Raw genomic sequence first — 20,610 nt, 5'->3', positions numbered from 1 at the left:
TTGACAATCCACTTTTCGGATTGGGAGGTGATTTGACACATGCCAATCCTTCTTTGAAATGGAATATGGAGACATCAATTGCTCCTAGACCCTTAGTTGGTGATGCTTTCATGGTTGAGTTGCAAGAAGTCAAAGATGTCACAATCCTCCATGGAAGCAAGACGATGAGTTCAAGATGGATGTAGTATTATATGATGGTTACAAAGATCCTAGTGCCTTGGAGGTGCAATTTATTGATGGCACTTGAATGATTTGCATGACACATTCTTTTTGGAAAAGACACCTTTAGTTTTACCAAGAGGTTTTCTGGAGAGGAACATATGAATAGCAGAGTTGGCAGCATAAGGTTGGTGGAGTTCCTTCATTCCTTTGAATTCATGATAAAGGTCACCAACAAAGTAAGTTAGAAGGTTATGGTGACCCAAGAGATGCTTCTTGGCAAAAAATAATTCAACTTTTAAGTTTTGACTGTGTTGTTTTGTTTCAGATCAGCCACCTCATACTTTGGTTTGCTCACATTCGTGAAAAATGGCAAGATTTTTGTTAAGGGGTGGAGGAACTATGTAATATCTCGGATAATTTTGTTTGGTTTTTAAGTGCAATAAGAATTACAAACAAACACATAACCCGTTAAGGTTAGAAAATATAATCTCAAAGCTTGCTGAAATTGCAACCCTTCCACTTTCTGATCACCAAGTGCCCAATGTGGGAAGGTGAGAGCATACGGTGATAAGGGGTTTGTTAGCTCACTAATCTGCTGGAAATTATAAAGTAAATACAATACTGGGCGGCAAGCCAGCCCCTTTCGGTTATTCAGCAGGAAAGCAAGGAACTTGGCGATGAACCAGCCAAGAGAACAATAGTGTAGACACAAATCACTCTACCACAATATTTCAGTGGGAGGACTGAATTACAAATTACTCAACTCAATTGCTTATGCAGCAGGAGGATCATTACAACCAACATCACTCGACCGCTTATGCAGCAGAAGGACTGAATTACAAATTATCAGATATAGGCAGCAAGCCAGCCTCTTCCACTTTTCAGCGGGATATGAGATTACAAGCCAGAATGGGTTAGTACTACTACTACTTAACCTTACAATAAAGAGGAAAGTGAGAGTAGAAGAATATTGCTGAATATAAGAGATAATGATCATGAAACTCATTCAACATCAAAACAGCAGGCTGGAAATGCATAACCAGCAACCCATAAACTCACTAAATTACTCATCTCACTCAAATATCACTCAATTCACTCCAAATCACTCCCAAACCAACACTAGACAAGCAGCAACTAAGACAAACCAAAAGGGAGCTACAAAAACACTTTAAAATACCTTGCATGCATCCCAATGCACTCTCTAAAACCCACGCCTAGCTAGGATATTTCGATTTGCATTATTAAATTCAAAACTCAGAGAAAAGTGCCACAAAATTACAAGATGTATCGCCAACAGCAAGAAGGAAGATTGAACCAGTACCCAGAATGGTCAGTCGCTTAGGCAGAGAGGTATGATCAAAAACTTGCTTCAACCACAGGGAAACCAGCAACTCCAGAAATCACTCCAAACTCCAAAAACACTGAAATATGCAATGAAAATATCATAGATTACAGCACACAACTAGGTACTATATCTCAAGTACGAAACTGGAAACACTAGGGAGCCGGACTCCAAAGCTTCAAAGTTCATACGCCAATCTGGCAGCATAACAATGCAAATTTTCAAGATGCCAAAATGAGAGCCCAAGGCTCATATTTATAACTTCACGCCTCCCCAAATGCAAATGCAAATGGCGCCCAAACTCCACTCAAATTCCCTTTTATTTTGCTTCATGTCTCCACCAACATGGCGCCCACTTTCCTCTTCCTAGGCAAGTTCGAACTTTGCCTTATGGTGGCGTTTTTTGCAATATAAAAAACATAAAACAAGAGATGTTTTATCCTCCCCATTTGCCACCAAAAAATACGCCTTTTGACTTAGGAAATAATACATGGATATCAATTAATTATTTTTCCATAAGTCATCCTCAATACATTTAATCAGTAAATGCAAATATTTAAATGTTAAACCTTTGATAAAGAAATGATATTTAATTAAATTAATTATGACTCCCATACTGATCATTAACCAAAACCAAGATGAAGCGGAGTAAAGAAGACCATAAAACTGCTGCAGAATCAGGACCCTATCCACTACCAAAAATAGAAATGCTCCATACTGCCACTTACTAAAAATAGTAAGTTATGAATTACTACTCTGGAAAGCATGATCTTCACACCCAGTGACAGAGCATGGAAAGCTCAGTAAGACAACATCATCCAAACAGCCAACCCTTAACTTACTAAAAATAGCAAGTTCTCGCTTCACCAATGTTTGAAACCCTACTTCTTCATTCCACATAGCCTACGGGTCTCAAGAATAGGCCAATGGACCACTGAAAGCACATCATCGAGAAGGGGACATTACAAACTATTAGTTGGAGTTTGTTTGGGAGCCTTTTTCAACCTCTTCCAATGTGATTTTGAGAATTTCAATGCTCATCATCCATGCCCTTGCAAGGAGATTGCATTTATGCAGCTGTTGTCCTACTTCAAGGTTGCTGATTTTGATAAAATCAGATTAGAAGTTGCTATTTATATGTTTTATCAGCTGCAAAATTGAGTATTTGGGACCACTAGACTATTGGAGTGTGTTGGAAAGTGCTTTCTATTATTGATAATAGCTATGGTCGGACTCCTTCAGGGCCGACATAGCAAATGTAAATGTGCAATTGGCCTATCGGCCTTACACATTTAACTTGTTCAATTTATGTACATTGCCGACTTTTATATTGAATCGGTTTGTTAACATAAGATAACTAAATGTATAAGGAGCCGACCCTTGGAAGACATGTTGATTATAATCATTAATGAAGTGTCATGTTGCTTAATAAAGAAGCCGACTCTTGGATGGACGTGTTGGTTGAATGCACACATAATTGGGTATATATGTAGATTGTATCCCTCCCCCAAATGGTATCGAATCAACAAGCAAGCAGATCGTATCTTTTTTTGCAATTCGTTTTCTTCTACAGCAGATCAGCATCTCTCCTTCACATTTAGGCAGATCGTACAGATATCATCTTCTTCAAGGTTGGGTTCTATCTCCAGTAGTTTGATATCTCCTACAGCTAATTGTGATTCTGATATAAGGCAGATCGAACCTATATTTATTACTTGATTCTAGAGTGAATCTTCTTGTTGTATAGCTTCAAAGAGTGAAGCATTTGTAAAAAGTTTTTGTTAATACATTACAAGACATTTGTTGTTGGGTTTTTCACCTTCAAGAGGAAGGTTTTCCCATGGTACATTTTGTGTTATTGTGCTGATCCTAAAACTGAACATGGTATCAGAGCCACGGTGAAAGAAAGATCGTGATCATATTTTCTACAACTTCTAAGTATTCTCTCCTCTCTCTCTCCTTCAAGAAGTATCTACTAAGCCTTGAAAATGGTGAAAGGTCTTAAAGTCGAGGATAGACTTGAAGGCGCATCTAACTTCACGTCATGGAAGTTTAGAGTGCTCATTGCACTTGAAGAAAATGATCTTCAATTTGTGGAGGAAAAGGATTTATCCGAACCTGAAGATCATGAGAAGCTTCAATTTAAGAAAAATGTCGTCAAAGCAAAGAATATATTAATTGACATCTTTGAGAGATATGTTCAAGTCTCAAGACCTTGGAAGGTTTATATGAGATTAACAACACAAGTAGGGCTCTTGCTTTGAGGCAACAACTCCACCAAGTAAAGATGGCAAAAGGAGAATCAGTTATGTCATTCTTCATGAAAATTTCAGAATTGAGAGATCAACTAAGCGCAATTGGAGATCAAGTGATTGATAAAGACCTTGTCATGCTGGCTTTGAATGGCTTTCCTCATTCATAGGATCCATTTATGCAAAGCATAAGTGGAAGATCCAAATTACCTAAGTTTGATCGACTTTGTGCGGATTGCATTCAAGAAGAATCAAGATTGGTGACTAGGGGAATTATCAAAAGTTCTCAAAACGAAGATACTCATGTTCTTGCCACTCAATCTACCAAGAAAGGAAAGAATTGGAAGAAGGGCAACTTCAAAAGGAATAGAGATTAGAAATCAGATTCTGCACCTGATCCAAAGAAGAAGAATGATCTCTCTCGCATCTAGTGCTTTAGATGTGACAAGTTTGGTCACTATGCAAGGGATTGTTTGACAAGACCTAAGCATCAAGGGGCAAATGTCAATGAAGTTTCATCTTAGAAGGAGGCAGAAGATAACTTCAATGGTTTTCTTTTCATATTAGCATTGTCCAGCAATGTTCCTACAGACAATGATACTTGGTTGATTGATAGTGGAGCCTCTAGACACATCACCGACTATCGAGAGAATCTTTCAGATTTGGTGGAGAAGGAGTCTAATCTTCAAGTGATCATTGGAGATGATACACGCTATTCAGTAAGAGGATTTGGTGCTATATCTCTAAACCTAGAATCTGGAGTCTCACTTCACCTAAGTAATGTTTTGTTTGTGTCGGGGATCAAGAGAAACCTTGTGTCTATTTCAGCCTTGGAGGATAAGGGCTATCAAATTGCATTTTCTGAAGGAAGAGTTCTAGCATGGCCAAAGAACTCCAGCATCAAGACTTCTCGTGTGATCGGAAATCAACATGAGAGTTTGTATCGGAAATCAACATGAGAGTTTGTATAAGCTTTCCACTCTTCTAGTCCAAGCTCTTCTTCATGATTCTTCCAGTTCCAGCGAACTTTGGCATAGAAGACTTGGGCATCTTCATTTCGGGGCTCTTCCATCACTAGAAAAGATGGTGAAAGGTATTCCTAAACTTAATCATGTACATGATGGTACTTGTAAAGGTTGTGCTATGGGTAAAAATACTAAGAGTCCTTTTCATTGTAGTGAAAGTAGGTCTAAAAAAATTCTAGATCTTGTACATTTAGATTTATGTGGTCCAATGTCAAATTCATTGCTAAGTGGATTTTTGTATTATGTAACTTTCATAGATGACTACTCTAGGAAAACTTGGATTTATTTCTTAAGGTCTAAAGAGTCTGATGAAGTCCTAGGTAGGTTTAAAGGGTTTAAAGCTCAAGTAGAAAATTTATCCGGAAAGAGAATTAAAGTTTTAAGGTCTGATAATGGAGGTGAGTACACCTCGGGTAGCTTTCGTAATTTCTGTATTGAGGCAGGGATCAAGAGGGAGTTTTGTGTCCCTTACAACCCTCAATAAAATGGGGTTACAGAAAGAAAGAACAAATCCATTGTTGAAGCTGAAAAAGCTATGATTCATGATCAAGACCTTCAAACTTTTCTATGGGTAGAAGCATCTAGAACAACAGTATATGTTCAGAACAGATGTCCTCACCAAATACTACAAAATATGACTTCTGAAGAAGCCTTTTCAGGGACTAAGCCTGATATCAGTCACCTGAGAATCTTTGGTTGCCCTGTGTATGTTCATATTCCCAAGGACAAGAGGACCAAGTTGGAACCCTCTGGCAAGAGAGGGATATTTGTGGGCTACAGTGAAACCTCCAAAGCCTACCGCATTTACATTCTTGGTCAGAAGCAAATAGAAGTAAGCAGGGATGTCACATTTGAAGAAGATGTTGCATTCAGAAAATCAAAGGGTTCTTGCATGGAGCTAGATGATGAAAATCATGAGACTCCTGAAGACATGAATGTTGATCATGCTCCTGAGATTTAGAGGGAGTCTACAAAACCTGAAGTGAATGATGATCCAATTGAACCTCGAGATATTGTTGTGACTCGAAAGAGACCTCTTTGGGCAAGAAACACTATGCAGGAGGCATAACAGTCTGCAGTTCCTAGAAGCAAATTCAGAGAAAGTAAAAGACCACAAAGATTCTCTAGCTATGTTGCATTGATGTGTAATCTTATTGAGATTGAACCTTCCAGCGTTGATGAAGCCTCAAAACAGCAAGTATGGAAAGATGCAATGGATGAAGAGTATCAATCCATTATCAAGAATGATGTGTGGGATATTGTTTCTAGACTTGAGGGGAAGTTCGTTGTATCTTCCAAGTGGCTGTACAAGATTAAGCATGCAGCTGATGGAAGAATTGAAAAGTACAAGGCTAGATTTGTGGCTTGTGGGTTCTCTCAGAAAGAGGGAATAGACTATGAAGAAACCTCCTATTGCTCACTATACTTCCATCAGGACCATCATTGCCATTGCAGCAACTAAGGGATGGAAGTTACATCAGATGGATGTGAAGACAACTTTTCTCAATGGTGTGATTGAGGAAGAGGTGTACATCGAGCAACCTGAGGGGTTCGTGATTCATGGGAAAGAGTCTCAGATATGTAAATTGAAGAAAGCTTTATATGGTCTTAAGCAGACACCTTGTGCTTGGTATGAGAGAATTGACAGATACTTAGTGGGTTTGGATTTCTGCAAGAATGATGCTGATCCGAACCTCTACTTCAAGGTATTCAATGGTGATATGTTGATCTTGGTACTTTATGTTGATGACCTATTTGTTACTGGAAAAGATCATCTCATTCATAGATGTAAGAAGGAGTTGACTTCAGAATTCGAGATGGACTTAGGACTCATGCACTTCTTTCTAGGTTTGGAAGTTTGGCAGAGGGTCAATGAGATTATCCCAAGTCAAGGAAAATACACCATTGATAGCTTGAAGAGATTTGGAATGATAGATTGCAAATCTATGTCCACACCGATGGAAACTAACTTGAAGAAATTGAGTGAAGCTGTAGCTAGTTCAGATCTTGTGGATCCTACTATGTACACACAGTTGATTGGATCCTTGATGTATCTTGTCAACACTAGACCAGATATTTGTTATGCCGTGAGTGCACTGAGTCAATTCATGTGTGAACCGAGATAGATACATCTAGTTGCTTCCAAGCATATTTTGAGATACTTGCATGGCAAAATTGGATATGGCTTGAAATACTCTTCCAGTGTGGACTTGAATTTAGAAGGCTATTCTGATTCTGATTGGGTAGGGAGTGTTACTGATCAGAAGAGCACCTCTGGTTGTTGCTTCAGTTTGGGATCTGCTATGATTTCCTAGTGTAGCAGGAAGCAGTCTCCAGTGGCATTGAGCACCGCAGAGGCAAAATACATTGCAGCATGTGTGGCTACTCGTGAAGTAGTGTGGCTTCGAAAGCTCCTTGCAGGATTGTTTGGACAATTGTTGGAGCCTACTACCATTCATTTTGATAACCAAAGCTGTGTGAAGCTTTCAGTCAATCCAGTGTTCCATGACAGAACAAAGCATGTTGAGATATGGTACAAAGGAATGCTGTTCAATTGAGATACATTTGTACTGAGAAGCAGATGGTTGACATTCTCACCAAGCCTCTTGTAAAAGTGAAGTTTGTGCATTTTCGAGACAAGCTTGGAGTTGTGGAGAATGAAGCCCTTGCTGAGAGGGAGTCTCAGCATCAGTGATTACTTGATATGTATTATAATGCATTCTTCTCCGTGAGAGAGAAGTTTGAGGTGCAAGCCCTTGTTAATGCATTCTTCTCTGTGAGAGAAGTTTGAGGTGTAAGCCCTTGTTCCACCCTCTGCGAGTAGGTATGGTGGATGTCATGTGAGAGACTCCATGACTTGGCACTTGTGTTTATTCACCCTCTGGGAGTAGCCATGGTGAATGTCATGCTAAGATGACGACATCGCATTTCAATGATGGGCACTTGTGTTTATTTGATTTCCTTTCATGGGAGTAGCCATGATGGACCCACCCTCTGGGAGTAGCCATGGTGGTTGTGTCCATTCGTATTTCCATTCATGGGTGTAGCCATGATGGATCTACCCTTTGGGAGTAGCCATGGTGGATGTCACTATGTGACTTAGATATCGAGAAGGATTCCTCCCTAGCTAAGAGGGAGTGTTAATGATAATAGCTATGGTCGGACTCCTTCAGGTTCGACATAGCAAATGTAAATGTGCAATTGGCCTATCGGCCTTACACATTTAACTTGTTCGATTTATGTACATTGCCGACTTTTATATTGAATTGGTTTGTTAACATAAGATAACTAATTGAATAAGGAGCCGACCCTTGGAAGATGTGTTGATTATAATCATTAATGAAGAGTCATGTTGCTTAATAAAGAATCCGACTCTTGGATGGACGTGTTGGTTGAATGCACACATAATTGGGTATATATGTAGATTGTATCCCTCCTCCAAATGGTATCGAATCAACAAGCAATCAGATCGTATCTCTTCTGCAGTTCGTTTTCTTCTACAGCAGATTGGCATCTCTCCTTCACATTCAGGCAGATCGTATAGATATCATCTTCTTCAAGATTGGGTTCTATCTCCAGCAGTTTGATATCTCCTACAGCTAATTGTGATTCTGATATATGGCAGATCGAACCTATAATTATTACTTGATTCTAGAGTGAATCTTCTTGTTGTATAGCTTCAAAGAGTGAAGCATTTGTAAAGACATTTTGTTAATACATTACAAGACATTTGTTGCTGGGTTTTTCACCTTCAGGAGGAAGGTTTTCCCAGGGTACATTCTGTGTTATTGTGCTTGAATTATTGCTTATCTAATCTGATCCTAAAACTTAACACTTTCAGTCAGAAAAATTGAATACTACAGTCTTCATAAGTTTGTTTGGGGTTCAAAATCAAGTGACTTATGACTGTAATAATTTGTTTTCATCTTGCATACAAGCTGATTTGTGCTCTTTCACGGAGGAACAATTCAGATTTATTCCTATGACATTAATTTTGAGATGGATGACTTGTTGAGTTATGCTCATTCTCTCACCTCCAAATAATTTGATGATAAAATGATTTGGGATCCAAAAATTTGTGAGATTAGTAGATTGCTTCATAGAGAAACCGATAATGCTAGTTTAGAAATATTCAGTTGCATCAATGTAGAGCTGCGAAATCACAAGGAAACATTCTTCAAACTTATTTGGAATCTTGGAATTTCTTTGGGTCTATCCGAGATCAATCAAGATTTAGTTGTGATTGCTTGAGGACAATCAATCTTGGGGAGGGAGGACTCTAATGTCCCCTTTTGGCACTTAGCCAATTTCCAAGTTTTCTGGAGGCTAATTGGTTAGCTAGGGATAACTCCAACATTCTTGGAGAAGCATTTGATTAGTCTTGTAGATAAATTGTTCTTGGGTTTGAGTTTAGTTGGTTAGATGGAGCCGTTTGATGCTTTTGGAATTGATTTCTGACATTTTGGATGCTCTCCAAACTTCTTGGAGGAGCAGGATATTTTTAGAACGTCACCCCAGTTGCTTGCGATCATCGTCCCTAGTCTTCAATATCACTTTGGTATGATAAAAAATTGCAAAATTATATCATTTGGGTGCTTTCTGCAATTTCAATATACTATTGAGTTAAATAATTAACATTTCACTTAAGTTGTCTAATTTTGGAAATATTAAAAGGGACAACTAAGTGTAATAGCTCATTTTAAAGATGTTGAAAATCTATTTCTAATGGACACCTTGAAAAAGTGACTTTATTCATAAGAAAATATTATTCCTCAAAAAGGTGAAAAGTGCTTCGTAAAGTTAATTATTTATTTTTTAAAAAGAGTTTTGGAGCAAATAAGGAAAAAAAGTAATATCTTGTTGCTTCAAAAAGTTATAAAAGGAGGTTGAGAGCTCACTATTGGGGTGGTTGATAAATATGATTTTGCTTTTGCATTTTGGAGAGAACTTGTGTTCTTCTGCAAAAACCTTGAGGACGAAACCTTCTTGAGTTTGCTAGTTTCAGTGGTGAAAGATCCCCCTTGGCTGGTTGATGGTGGATTCACTTTAGAAAAATCACATTGGAATTCAATGGAGTTTGTTGTTATCTACAGAGACTTTGAAGTTTGCTGATATATGTTGAAGTTTTGGTTTGATTAATGCGTTGAGGCTTTGACAGACATTTTGAATGTTCCTTGGAAGGTGCATGGAAAAGTTGTTCAATTAAAAGTAGTTGCTTCCAATTATTGTTGAGCTTGTTGTTTGGGCAATTGAAGGTGTTCATTGTTTCCGACTCGTACCTGTACCTTGCATGTGGGAGTGATTTATGCCTTGCTTGGCCATTGAGTTTGAAGATGTTGATTAATTTCATAATTTGTCCTAGCTGCCAATATTGATAACCATTCTAGTATGGACATGGAGGTTCTGCATAGTTTTTCATTGACTTGTTGCTGGTATTATATGGCCAGGTACAGGCTGTACCACCTGTTGACTAGGTGTGAGCTTTTGGGCTTACCCCTTCTTACTTGGGTTTTGGTTGCTGATAGGTGGCGATATGAGTGTATGTTTCTGACGGACATGGTTAGGAGGTGTTATTTGATAGTTTGGAGGGTGTTTGATGGTTCATCATGGCTGTTCTGACCATCAACAACTGTATATCAGACCCTGCAACAACATTTCTTGTCATTACTGTCATGTCAATACACATAAAACAGTCAATCTGGTAAGTTTCAAACCTGGATTTTGTCATTTCAGTCCACCTGGGTATGTTTGGCAAGTTGCTGGAGACGATAATGCTTTTAACAGCTTGGGAAGAAGTTCTGGATCAGTTTGGGATGGTCACTTGGTGTTTTTAGAGGCTGTCTTGACTTGCAAAACACGAATACTAGAACTGCAACAGTTATATTCCTGACCTTCTATCACTCAGGGAAACATATGGGACTTGCCTACTTCCATATCAGAGAGTCTTGAAAGGCATGGAGTTGATATATTTGGAGGGATCCATTTTAAATTCTTTGGGGGTGAGTTATCAAATTTGGAGGCTCGCTTGGTGAATTCAATCACTATTCTGCTTGTGGCAGCATACCTTTTGTTCATTTCAGATTTGCAAGATTCGTTGTTAACACACCCAAGGTATTTCCTTGTTGGACATTGGCTGTGTTGACTTATTTTGCATTTTGACAACAGTTTGGGATTGTAATAGCAGATTGCTCAATGTCAATTCTTATTAACAGTTAATATGCATTGATGGCATGTTTATATTGATCTGTCAATCTTTATAACATCAAAGATATTGTTGTGTCATGTTTCAATGTTCAGATTCATCGTGTTTGGCAAAATTAAAAAAAAATTGGGGTGGTTATTACAGGGGATGACAAGTGGAAAGATCTTGTGAACTTAGGAGATTTGAAGGAAAATGGACAACCTCTTAACTTCCTAGGATTGACATAATTCTATCTTTAACTAAGATACAAACTAATCGACTCAAGCTTATGTGTACCACATAATATGTGTCTTCTCACGAGCTTGCGTCCTTTCATGGTGTTGCCCATATTTGGGTTTGATGGTGCCTTGGCTTGTATTCCTTTCCCAAATTTCTATTGAATGGATATCATATGCTACAGCCTACAACATATAGAACAAGTACTAACAATCTTCAAGCCCTATTTGTGTTGAAGGTTCCAAAGACAAAGCTATGAACATGGTAAAAAACAGTTCCTTATGGGAGATTTTGGTTATTCCATGTAAAATTTGAGTGTGGAATTGTCAATTTTTTATGTGTAGAACAAGCTACAAATGATATGCAGGTATGCGTATATGTATTGTTAAACATACATATAGATAGAGACAATGTGTCTATGCAAAAAATTCTAGTCTTTAAGATTTCTTTTAAACTTTTCCTAAGGCTCTAGGGGCTGTAGTATGGTTCTAAGAAGCCTCTGTTTGATCTACATATTTTTTCTTTTTCTGTATCTACAATATATGAAGTTAAAATAACATTTCTGCATTGAAGCTCATATAATTGAGCAGTTTATACAAAATGCATTGGAAGTTGAACAAATTAGCTGGTGGATCTGGTGTGTTCTGTGATCTTCTCTGAATTGCATCTAACAGTCTGACGAGGATTTGGAGGAGCTTCATTCTCTTGTCCATATCAATTACTTGTTGATAATTGCATTAAAATACATAACTTTTTAAAATTTCACAATCAGGATTTACTATCATGCACCTATATCTAATCTTACTTGTATAACTATAAATATCCTTGCTTCTACAATTGGTTTCATTCATTAGCCTTTAGACATTACCTGATCCAGGGCTTCTAAATTTGTATTTTTCCAAAATTTGATGCAGAACTTTCAAGAACCTTGACCATGAGAAGGCAGTCAACCTTTGTAAAATACCATACAGAAGGTTCTTGGAGTAGAAACCGATTCTTTGTCTGGATGGTATGCTATCAATCATTGTATTCTTGCAAACTCATTTCACTCTTCAGTTTGTAATATTTATGTTCTTGTTTCTGAAAGGTATAAGGTATCTATAGTATTTCATTCCGGAAGATGTTGACTGACATTACAAAATGTGCAACACATTTTCTTCTCTTCATGAAAAGTACTTATGCTATGGCCCTACAGTATCTTTTGACTACCATATTGCTTTGGAGATATTTCAAACTATGTCTTTACCGATTATCCTTTTTTTACATTAATTTGAACTTGAACGTGAGCCGAGATGGTGAAATCAATCTAAGGTAGAAAATCAAAAGAAATATGTCACTCTAGTGAACAACTCTGCTTCTATTGGCCTAGATGAGCTTGACGTTTTTGTTCTATAATGGAGCCTAACATTTATGTGGCTGCTTAACACCTAAGCTTGATAAGGCTAGCTAAGGCGAATAATTTTGCTTGTTAATAAGAGTTGGGCTTCCCATCCCTTCCCATCTTAATCAGTAATGGTTATTCAAATGGTCCAAACTTTAAGAGCCTATAACATTTAATCGTACTTGGTGTTGTGGAGATTACAACAGTGCTCTAATTTAGTATTATTTAGCTAGATGTATTGTTCTTTGACTCTCCCTTCTAACTGAATTGCTTATCTAATGCAACTTATGTAATCGCATCTATATCTACACTATAGAGGTTGGTAAGGGTAGTTATATTTCATATAATACAACATAATTTCTCTCACATTTTAATGACTGATTATCATACTCGTGTTTATATGTGGCATTGTAGGTGTGTTTTGTTCGACAATTTGGTGAATCTGTTTCAAAGGCTGATTACTTAGCTTTGAGAATGGGGTTTGTTACAGTGAGTACTTTTATAAGCTAAATTTTAACCACCATAAATTTAGGCTATTTCCTTCATAACTAATTGAGAAATCATTGATTTTGGAAGGTTTGATTAGATATTCATTATTTTTCTCATTGACTATTTTAATCTTTAAAGGTGTTAAATATCCTGAAAATTTTCTGTGTTGTTTAGAACAATCTAAGGTCTCTAACAGTATGTGAAGACCATTTTTAGTCCAGGAAATTAGATTACTTGTTTTTACATTTCTAGTCATATGTTGTACATAATGTATCTCTATTTTAGGGCCTCAAAATACAGAGAAATGTAGTTGGTAACTAGGAATCTAAATATTCCCCCTTCCTTAAAATGGCCGTTTTGTAAGGTGGCAAATGCATAGTGGATATATCTATTATAAAGAGTATCCCACCATTCGTGCATCTATCATGTTGGGTTGCTCCCAATAACACAAAACTAACCTATTCTGCACAATATGTACTTGCTACTCATAATCTTTATAGTGTATTTTTTTGGGATGATTTAAAGTATGCAATACGAACAAACTAAACAAAGCCTTTTTTCTTCTTCTTAATCTAGAGCACAAGACAATTTAGCATAGACGAGATTTTTGTGTTCTTTGATTGAAAGAAATCCTTACAACTACATGCTGGCATTGTTTAGCTAAATGCAAAGACTAAACAATGCGGGTACACATATAGATTGAATAAGTGAAAACACAAATGCTTGGAATGGTGCAAACCCACGATCTCCAATTTTGATTTACTTACAAACTAAACTTGAAATTTTGATAGAAGCTATTTAATTTAGTGAAACATAATGAATTTCATTGAGTGAATAATTTTTTTTGGGTAACAATAACAGTCAATGAATGTTAATTTTAGCATAGATATGAGAATTACCATTACCCAACTAAGTGCAAAAATACACTTACTTAGACTGTTTATAGAGCAATGCATGAAATAAATTTACTGAACTTCAACTCTAGCTACAACTACTTGGGTGACATGCAAGCTTTATCACGAATTATCTTGTCCCCTAAAATTAAAATTTTACTTATGCAACTAGTTAAATTGATGACTTCCAGTTCCTTAAGCTTGAATGGTCCAGCCTATAATAGTGCCAACTTTACACACTTTTAATATTTCAAACACTAAATATTGGCACCTTTCCTTGCATGATTGTCTCAACCTTTGTAATTATTAGAAGGTCAAAGTGAAGTTTAGATAGTAAGTCGGCCACCTTGCAAGAAGAAAAATTTCCTTTATATATGCTAACTTTCTTCTGCACTATTTTAACTTTTATGTCTCCTATCTATATTTATCCATTTCCACATAAGTGCTCTTTTAAAAAATTTCTGTAGCTGCCACCATACATAGCAATTCTCACATAGGTGCAATATTTGTATTCTGGTCACCACTTTTAAATACTTATGAAAAGTGCACTCGCTTTGTCTTATGTAGCTCTTTAAATCTTTTTTCTTTTTATTAAATGAAAAAAGAAATTTTTTTCTCTCCATGGTGCTTATGAAAAGTGCACTCGCTTTGTCTTATATAGCTCTTTAAATCTTTTTTCTTTTTATTAAATAAAAAAAGAAAAACTTTTCTCTCCATGGTGCGATTATCCTTATGCTATCTGCCAATATGAATTCATTTTATTTCTTTACAAATATAAAATATTTTTCCTTACCCTAGAAACTATTTTCAGAGAAGATGATTCTTCCTGCTCTCTAACCATTCGATGTTTAGGAGCTACCCAACCTATACCATTTTATTTTATTATTTTTCATGTTTTTCTTAACTGTTATAGTATTACTTAGTCTAGACTCTAACATGACTACTTGTGTGGTAACCTGATACGACTATATTTGTTGGGTGTGATTCTTAGTGAATATACGAGGGAAGCCTATACATACATTGTAAAAATCCTTACAATGTTATTTAATGTTCCCACTATCTAACTATTTTCATTTGGTTAATTTCTATCTACCTTTTGTAGTTGTTATAACTTTCCATCTACTTTTTAATTCAGTGTCATCTACCCATTTTAGCTGTTCTAACTTTTAGCTGTCATGTGCTTTATATCTAGCTACCCATACATATGTTTTTTTATTTATTTCTATAAGTCCATTTGCAAGTGAACTATAGTTAGCTTTCTAAATACTTTGTATGCCCTCATCAAACCCCATTGCAACTTTCCACAGCATTAGCACTTGCAAGTGTTCTGTGATTTAAATGCACCTTTCTGTTGTTTGGCAATGCTTTTCCTTCGTTGCTTGTTGCAAAGGAATGCAGATAGATCCTACCTTCATTGAACATCTTGTTATTTTACTCATCCTGCAAGAGCAATCCCAACCTATCTAATTTTAAGAGGTAGAGCTCTTGAATATAAGTTGAAAACTGTTATGGATGCTTGAGAAGACCAAGGATATTATCATATCCATGGAAAAGAACTATTTATGCATGAATTAAATGTAAATCAATCATATCCTGTATACAACTAAATTTCCTTAAGTAGCACAACTTGTTCGACCTGAACAGTTGCTATTATACTTAACCATCCTGCAATATTTACAGCACGTGCTAGATGATTACTTAGCAATGCTGATATGTCTGTGAATGTGGAACCAATATACAAAATGGGGATTAATTTTTAACAAAGCAACATATGATTCAGTATTACTGATTTATGTATACTAAACAGTCAACACTACCAAGGTTTAATGGGGATTAACTTTTAACAAAACAACATATGGGTTCAGTATTACTAATTTATGTATACTCAGCAGTCAACACTACCAAGGTTCAGAAGCATATAATACCTGTTCACTTTGTTCAACGGTCTTTGAACCTACACTGTTAGTAAGGGTGAAATTTTAGTCTCAAAAGGTGTCACTAGTGGAGATTTATGTTGTAAATTTGAAATATCTTCAATCACTAGATTTGACAGTGGTTAAAATCATTAAACAATCATTGAAATGCCCAAGGGAGCAGCTGATGTTATGCCTTGACAATCTAGTGTGCATTTAGATATACAACTCCATTTACTAGGTTGGAATGAGCTTCTTGCACTATCATTCAACTCTTGAAATGAACATTTCGGCTTACAAAGATGAACAATTGGCTAATCATTCTGTCTAGCACATTATTTTTTGCTTTGCATCAAGATCCAGATTACATATTTTAGGCTACTTTCAATAGCTTAACTGAGAGCTTACTGGCTGAAATGCATTATAAGATCTTCCCAAGCTTTGGCAGGTGAAATTGTTAGTTATTATTCTTACTGTAGAGTGACTACGATGTTAAAATTTATCAGCTAGTGTCCATGATGTGCCCCAAATTTAGTTCTTTCTTCCTGTCAAGTAATCATTTTTTTTTTGGTGCAGAATCACAACTTGCCATTTAAATATGATTTCCATAGCTATATGATACGTTCTGTGGAAGATGAATTCAAGCAGATTGTTGGTATCAGGTACCCTATTGAATATCTCTTTCAATATTGGAGAAGCTCCAAACTATCTTGATGTTTACTTAATTGAGTGATATAGAACAATAGCTACCCTGAATGAACTTTATTTCAAAGTGTATTCTGTAACTTTAAAAATAAATCTTTTGGATTAAATAAGTCATTCCTTACAAGTGAATGCCTATTCTTACATATTTATAAATATATCTTCTATATTAGAATGTTGATTCCCTGTAAATGAATGAATGAATTTCCAAATATGGAAACACTATCTGCACCTAAATATTCATCGACTTGACAGCATTTTGTTGATCTCAATTTGACAGCGCACCTCTCTGGGGTTTTGTGATTGCTTTTATGCTATTTAATGTAAAGGGTGAGTCTTTCTATGTTTTCAAATTTAAAATTTAGGCTTTCAATCCAATACTAAGGAATTTGTATATACATATTTATTGCTATGATACTTTAGGTGAGTGCCAAATATATATAGTGGCACAAATATGATTCCAAGCTGTCCCAGAATAAATAGATAAACAAAAATTGACTATTGCATTTAAATTATTCTTCTCATTATCGTTTGAATATAGTTTGATATGACCTTTTATATGTGCAGGAACCAATCTATACTTTTGGATAGCCTTTATCCCTATTGTTGTAAGTTTGCATGCTATACCTGCAGTCTGTTCTCCGGCTATCACTAATAAATTTCAATCTGAAAAGTGTTTTAATTTGATTGTTATATGAATAATGGAAAATTAGTAATGGAAAAATTATATCTAAATATCAAGAGTTAGAATAGTAGCATTAAATGAGAATTTTGACCATCTTGCTCCTGCTTTATGCACTCAGTTTTTGAGGCTTATCAAATATAGCATATCTTTCAGAAGTACAAGGAAGCAGGTTGTTTTATATTGCTTCTTGATGGCATTTCTTTTTTTCCCACATATTCTGTGTCTATTGTAGCTTGTCCTTATTGTGGGGGCAAAGCTGCAGCATGTTATTGCAACGCTTGCACTAGAGAATGTTACTGGAAGTGGACATTTAACTGGTTCGAAGATCAAGCCACGGGATGAATTGTTTTGGTTTAACAAGCCAGAGTTGCTTCTTTCTCTGATACATTTCATCCTTTTCCAGGTATACAATACTACAAAATGTTTTTGTCTGTTCTCTTAGTACTTGAAATTAAGTGGCATTGAATTGGGTTGGGATAACAGTGTGTGCTCTTTGGTGTATGATTTTGCAGAATGCATTTGAGCTGGCTTCATTCTTTTGGTTTTGGGTATGGACTAGAATATACATTTCTATAGTAGTTCTTGGTTTTATATTATATATTTCCATAGATTTTTCTACACCATCTATTGAAAAATTCTTTTAAGGTATCCATGTAGTCGCTTTTAATTTTTAATGTCTTTAACCAATGCAGTGGCAATTTGGATATAATTCTTGTTATCTTAAGAATCACAAGCTTGTCTATGTACGTCTGGTTTTGGGGTATGAAATTAATTATTTAAATGCTTCTTTCCAAGATTTGCTTTGGGTCCTTTGAACTTAGCTTACATCTATTGTTTTAATGAACAGCTTTGCAGGGCAGTTCCTTTGTAGCTTCAGTACTCTACCACTTCATGCACTTGTTTCTCAGGTAATCTACACACGCTAGTTGCCCTTTTAGGTTTTTCAAGAGGCCTTCAGGTTGCTTTTGCAGACATACAAATGAAAAGAAATTCCTTTTTTGGGGGGAACATTTATTGGTTTCCTCTACTAAAAATGTAATCGGTAGGTGTATTGAATCGGTTCTGGAGGAGTTGAGGTAGAAAAGAAACCTAGGAAGAAAATAAGTGATGCATGCATGTCTTAGGCACATCTCCAAAATGATGAAAATTGTAATTACCCTTTCCATGACCCATTGGAAGGGGTCAAGAAACAGTTCTAAATTCTGATAGTTTACTTTCTGTGCAGTCAAGCACATAATTTGCTGCAGTAAATTGGATATGATAATTTCTAGTTATAGTATAACTAATCATTTCAATTATAATGATGAATTACATTTATTTATTAGAAGTTACTTCTTTTAGGGTTTCCTAACACACACAGTTTGTAACAGATGGGAACAAATTTCAAAGCAGCATTGCTACCACCAAGAGTAAGAGAAACTATACATGGTTGGGGTAAAGAGGCAAAGAGAAGACGAAGACGAGGCACTGTAACAGATGAATCGTATACAAGAACTACTGTTGGTTCAAGTGAAGATACTTATACAGTAAATCATGATGAAATCTATGGAGATAGGTTTAGTCTGAGTCACAATAGCCACCAGAATGGCCATATTGGTACCAACAATTCAATCGAGATTGAACTACAAACTGAGACTCATACTTCTGTTAGCCCTTATTCAGATTCACATATCCACACAGTGACTCAACAAAGGAGTTTGTCTCTATTACCTTCTCAATCACATGAACCAAGATATGATGCTATCAACTTAGCAAGATCATTCACACAGCCAGTATCAAGGCAATAGATGTGCTCAAACTTCAATTGTCTGTACAGTAGAGATCAAACATTAAAGAATTGAAGGCTTCTGTTGATGTCTTGATATATGCTTACAATATTGTCTGAAAGAGGAAAAGATTGCACAGAAGTTTCATATAGATGGATTTCTCTTGTGAATGAGATATGGAATAACATATTCTTGTGTATATTAGTAATACCAATTTGTCTATTCACACCAGGAAGACAAAGCAGAATGTTGCATTACTATTATTCAAATATAATTGCATCAAAGCATTCGTTACTGAAAGGTTGAAGGTAAGCTTAGTCAAAACCATGTATGTGTAATCTCCACATGTTATTTGAAATATCATTTTTGCAGTGGAGGATCTTGTTTAACTTCCCTATATAAAAAGGAGGGTTCCTGGTTCTGTTAATATGTAATGCCATTTTGTGGAAAGGAATTTGTTATCGTATCGTTTTCATAACTGAAACATTTAATGCAAGGCAGTCATCAAGGTCATGTGCCAATTTACAAGCATCAATAATCCATTGCTTTGAATTCTCTTGTTTTTGCTAGGATGCATTCTGAATTTTTGCTTATTGTCATACAAAAAATCATAATTGGCATGCCTATTTTTGTTTATACATGAAATCATGTCTAGGATTATCTGTGCACCTATACAGATCCAATTATGGGATCAGATACTTTGATTCTACGTGCTCAATTCTTCTATGGACAAAGGCCGTCAGCTTCTAAGATCTTTAAAAATTGGTATAAGAGTCCTTAATGTCCTAAAAGAGCATGGAAATGCACTCGGTGATGAGCAGTCTTAGTTTGGCTTCAAATATAACTTTAAATTAAGGTCAGCTCAAATCAATAGTTTCAGGATTTGCATGAGACTCTTGTTATGCATCGTATTAGGGATACAATTACATTGAAGGCATGAAACATTCGTCATGTAAGCATATGATTGAAATGGTTACGGGTAAATTATATTTTACCTGCAAATTTTGTTGCCACTCTGAATCAGAAAATGGTGAATGTCATTTAAAAATCAGAACTTATGCTGGACTAGGTGAAAATGGTAAAATAGGTTAACCGGCTGGCCTTTGGATAGTTTCTTTTGTTTCCAGTAGTCAAGGAATACGATCAGCTTTTTACTACACGGGTGAAATGCAAAGTGGTATATGTTTGTGAGTGCCTAAATGACAGATCCTGTTGGTGGTAGTGTACAATCTGGAAGTTGATTGATGCCGCCCACAATTCATGTTTGTATTTCATCTTGTTGATTTTGGATAAAGATGGGAAGAATTAGAATGGATCAAGTAGCGATTTACAGGAAGGTGGGATGGTGATGTAGGATCTTAGTGATTTTGCGTGTGATGTGTAAAGTGGAATTCGATTGCCATTGACACTGATGCATTTTAACACGTGCAAATCAACCTAGTCATTTAGGATGTTATATGAACAAAACAATGAGATGAGAGAATGAATGAATAAATTTTAATGACGGTCATAAGACCAAGTGGGGGCCAAAAGCTACAGAATTAACACATTTTCAGATTTTTTTGTCATCTCAGCTTTTCTA

At 36.1% G+C, this 20,610-nt stretch overlaps 1 protein-coding gene across 4 annotated transcripts in view; it reads left to right on the top strand.

The window, feature by feature from the left end:
• The window catches only part of LOC131047987 (MLO-like protein 11), a 108,701-nt gene extending 89,252 nt beyond the window's left edge, over positions 1–19,449 (top strand). Inside the window, exons 6-15 of one of the 4 annotated variants that reach the window (XM_057981836.2) lie at positions 12,114–12,208; positions 12,995–13,069; positions 16,452–16,537; positions 16,858–16,907; positions 17,145–17,185; positions 17,495–17,665; positions 17,775–17,810; positions 17,955–18,022; positions 18,110–18,170; positions 18,633–19,449. In XM_057981836.2, coding sequence (XP_057837819.2) covers positions 12,114–12,208; positions 12,995–13,069; positions 16,452–16,537; positions 16,858–16,907; positions 17,145–17,185; positions 17,495–17,665; positions 17,775–17,810; positions 17,955–18,022; positions 18,110–18,170; positions 18,633–19,049 — 1,100 coding nt within the window. In that variant the 3' untranslated portion in view covers positions 19,050–19,449. The remainder of the gene's footprint in view (positions 1–12,113; positions 12,209–12,994; positions 13,070–16,451; positions 16,538–16,857; positions 16,908–17,144; positions 17,186–17,494; positions 17,666–17,774; positions 17,811–17,954; positions 18,023–18,109; positions 18,171–18,632) is intronic. The other 3 variants (XM_057981970.2, XM_057981900.2, XM_057982041.2) reach the window with 3 other exon arrangements.
• Positions 19,450–20,610: the final 1,161 nt, after the last annotated feature.

This window comes from Cryptomeria japonica, chromosome 2 (genome assembly GCF_030272615.1).
Source record: "Cryptomeria japonica chromosome 2, Sugi_1.0, whole genome shotgun sequence".
NCBI classification, from domain to species: Eukaryota; Viridiplantae; Streptophyta; class Pinopsida; order Cupressales; family Cupressaceae; genus Cryptomeria; species Cryptomeria japonica.
The sequence above is the reverse complement of the archived record's forward strand: the minus strand, read 5'-3'. Positions and strand labels throughout refer to the sequence as shown.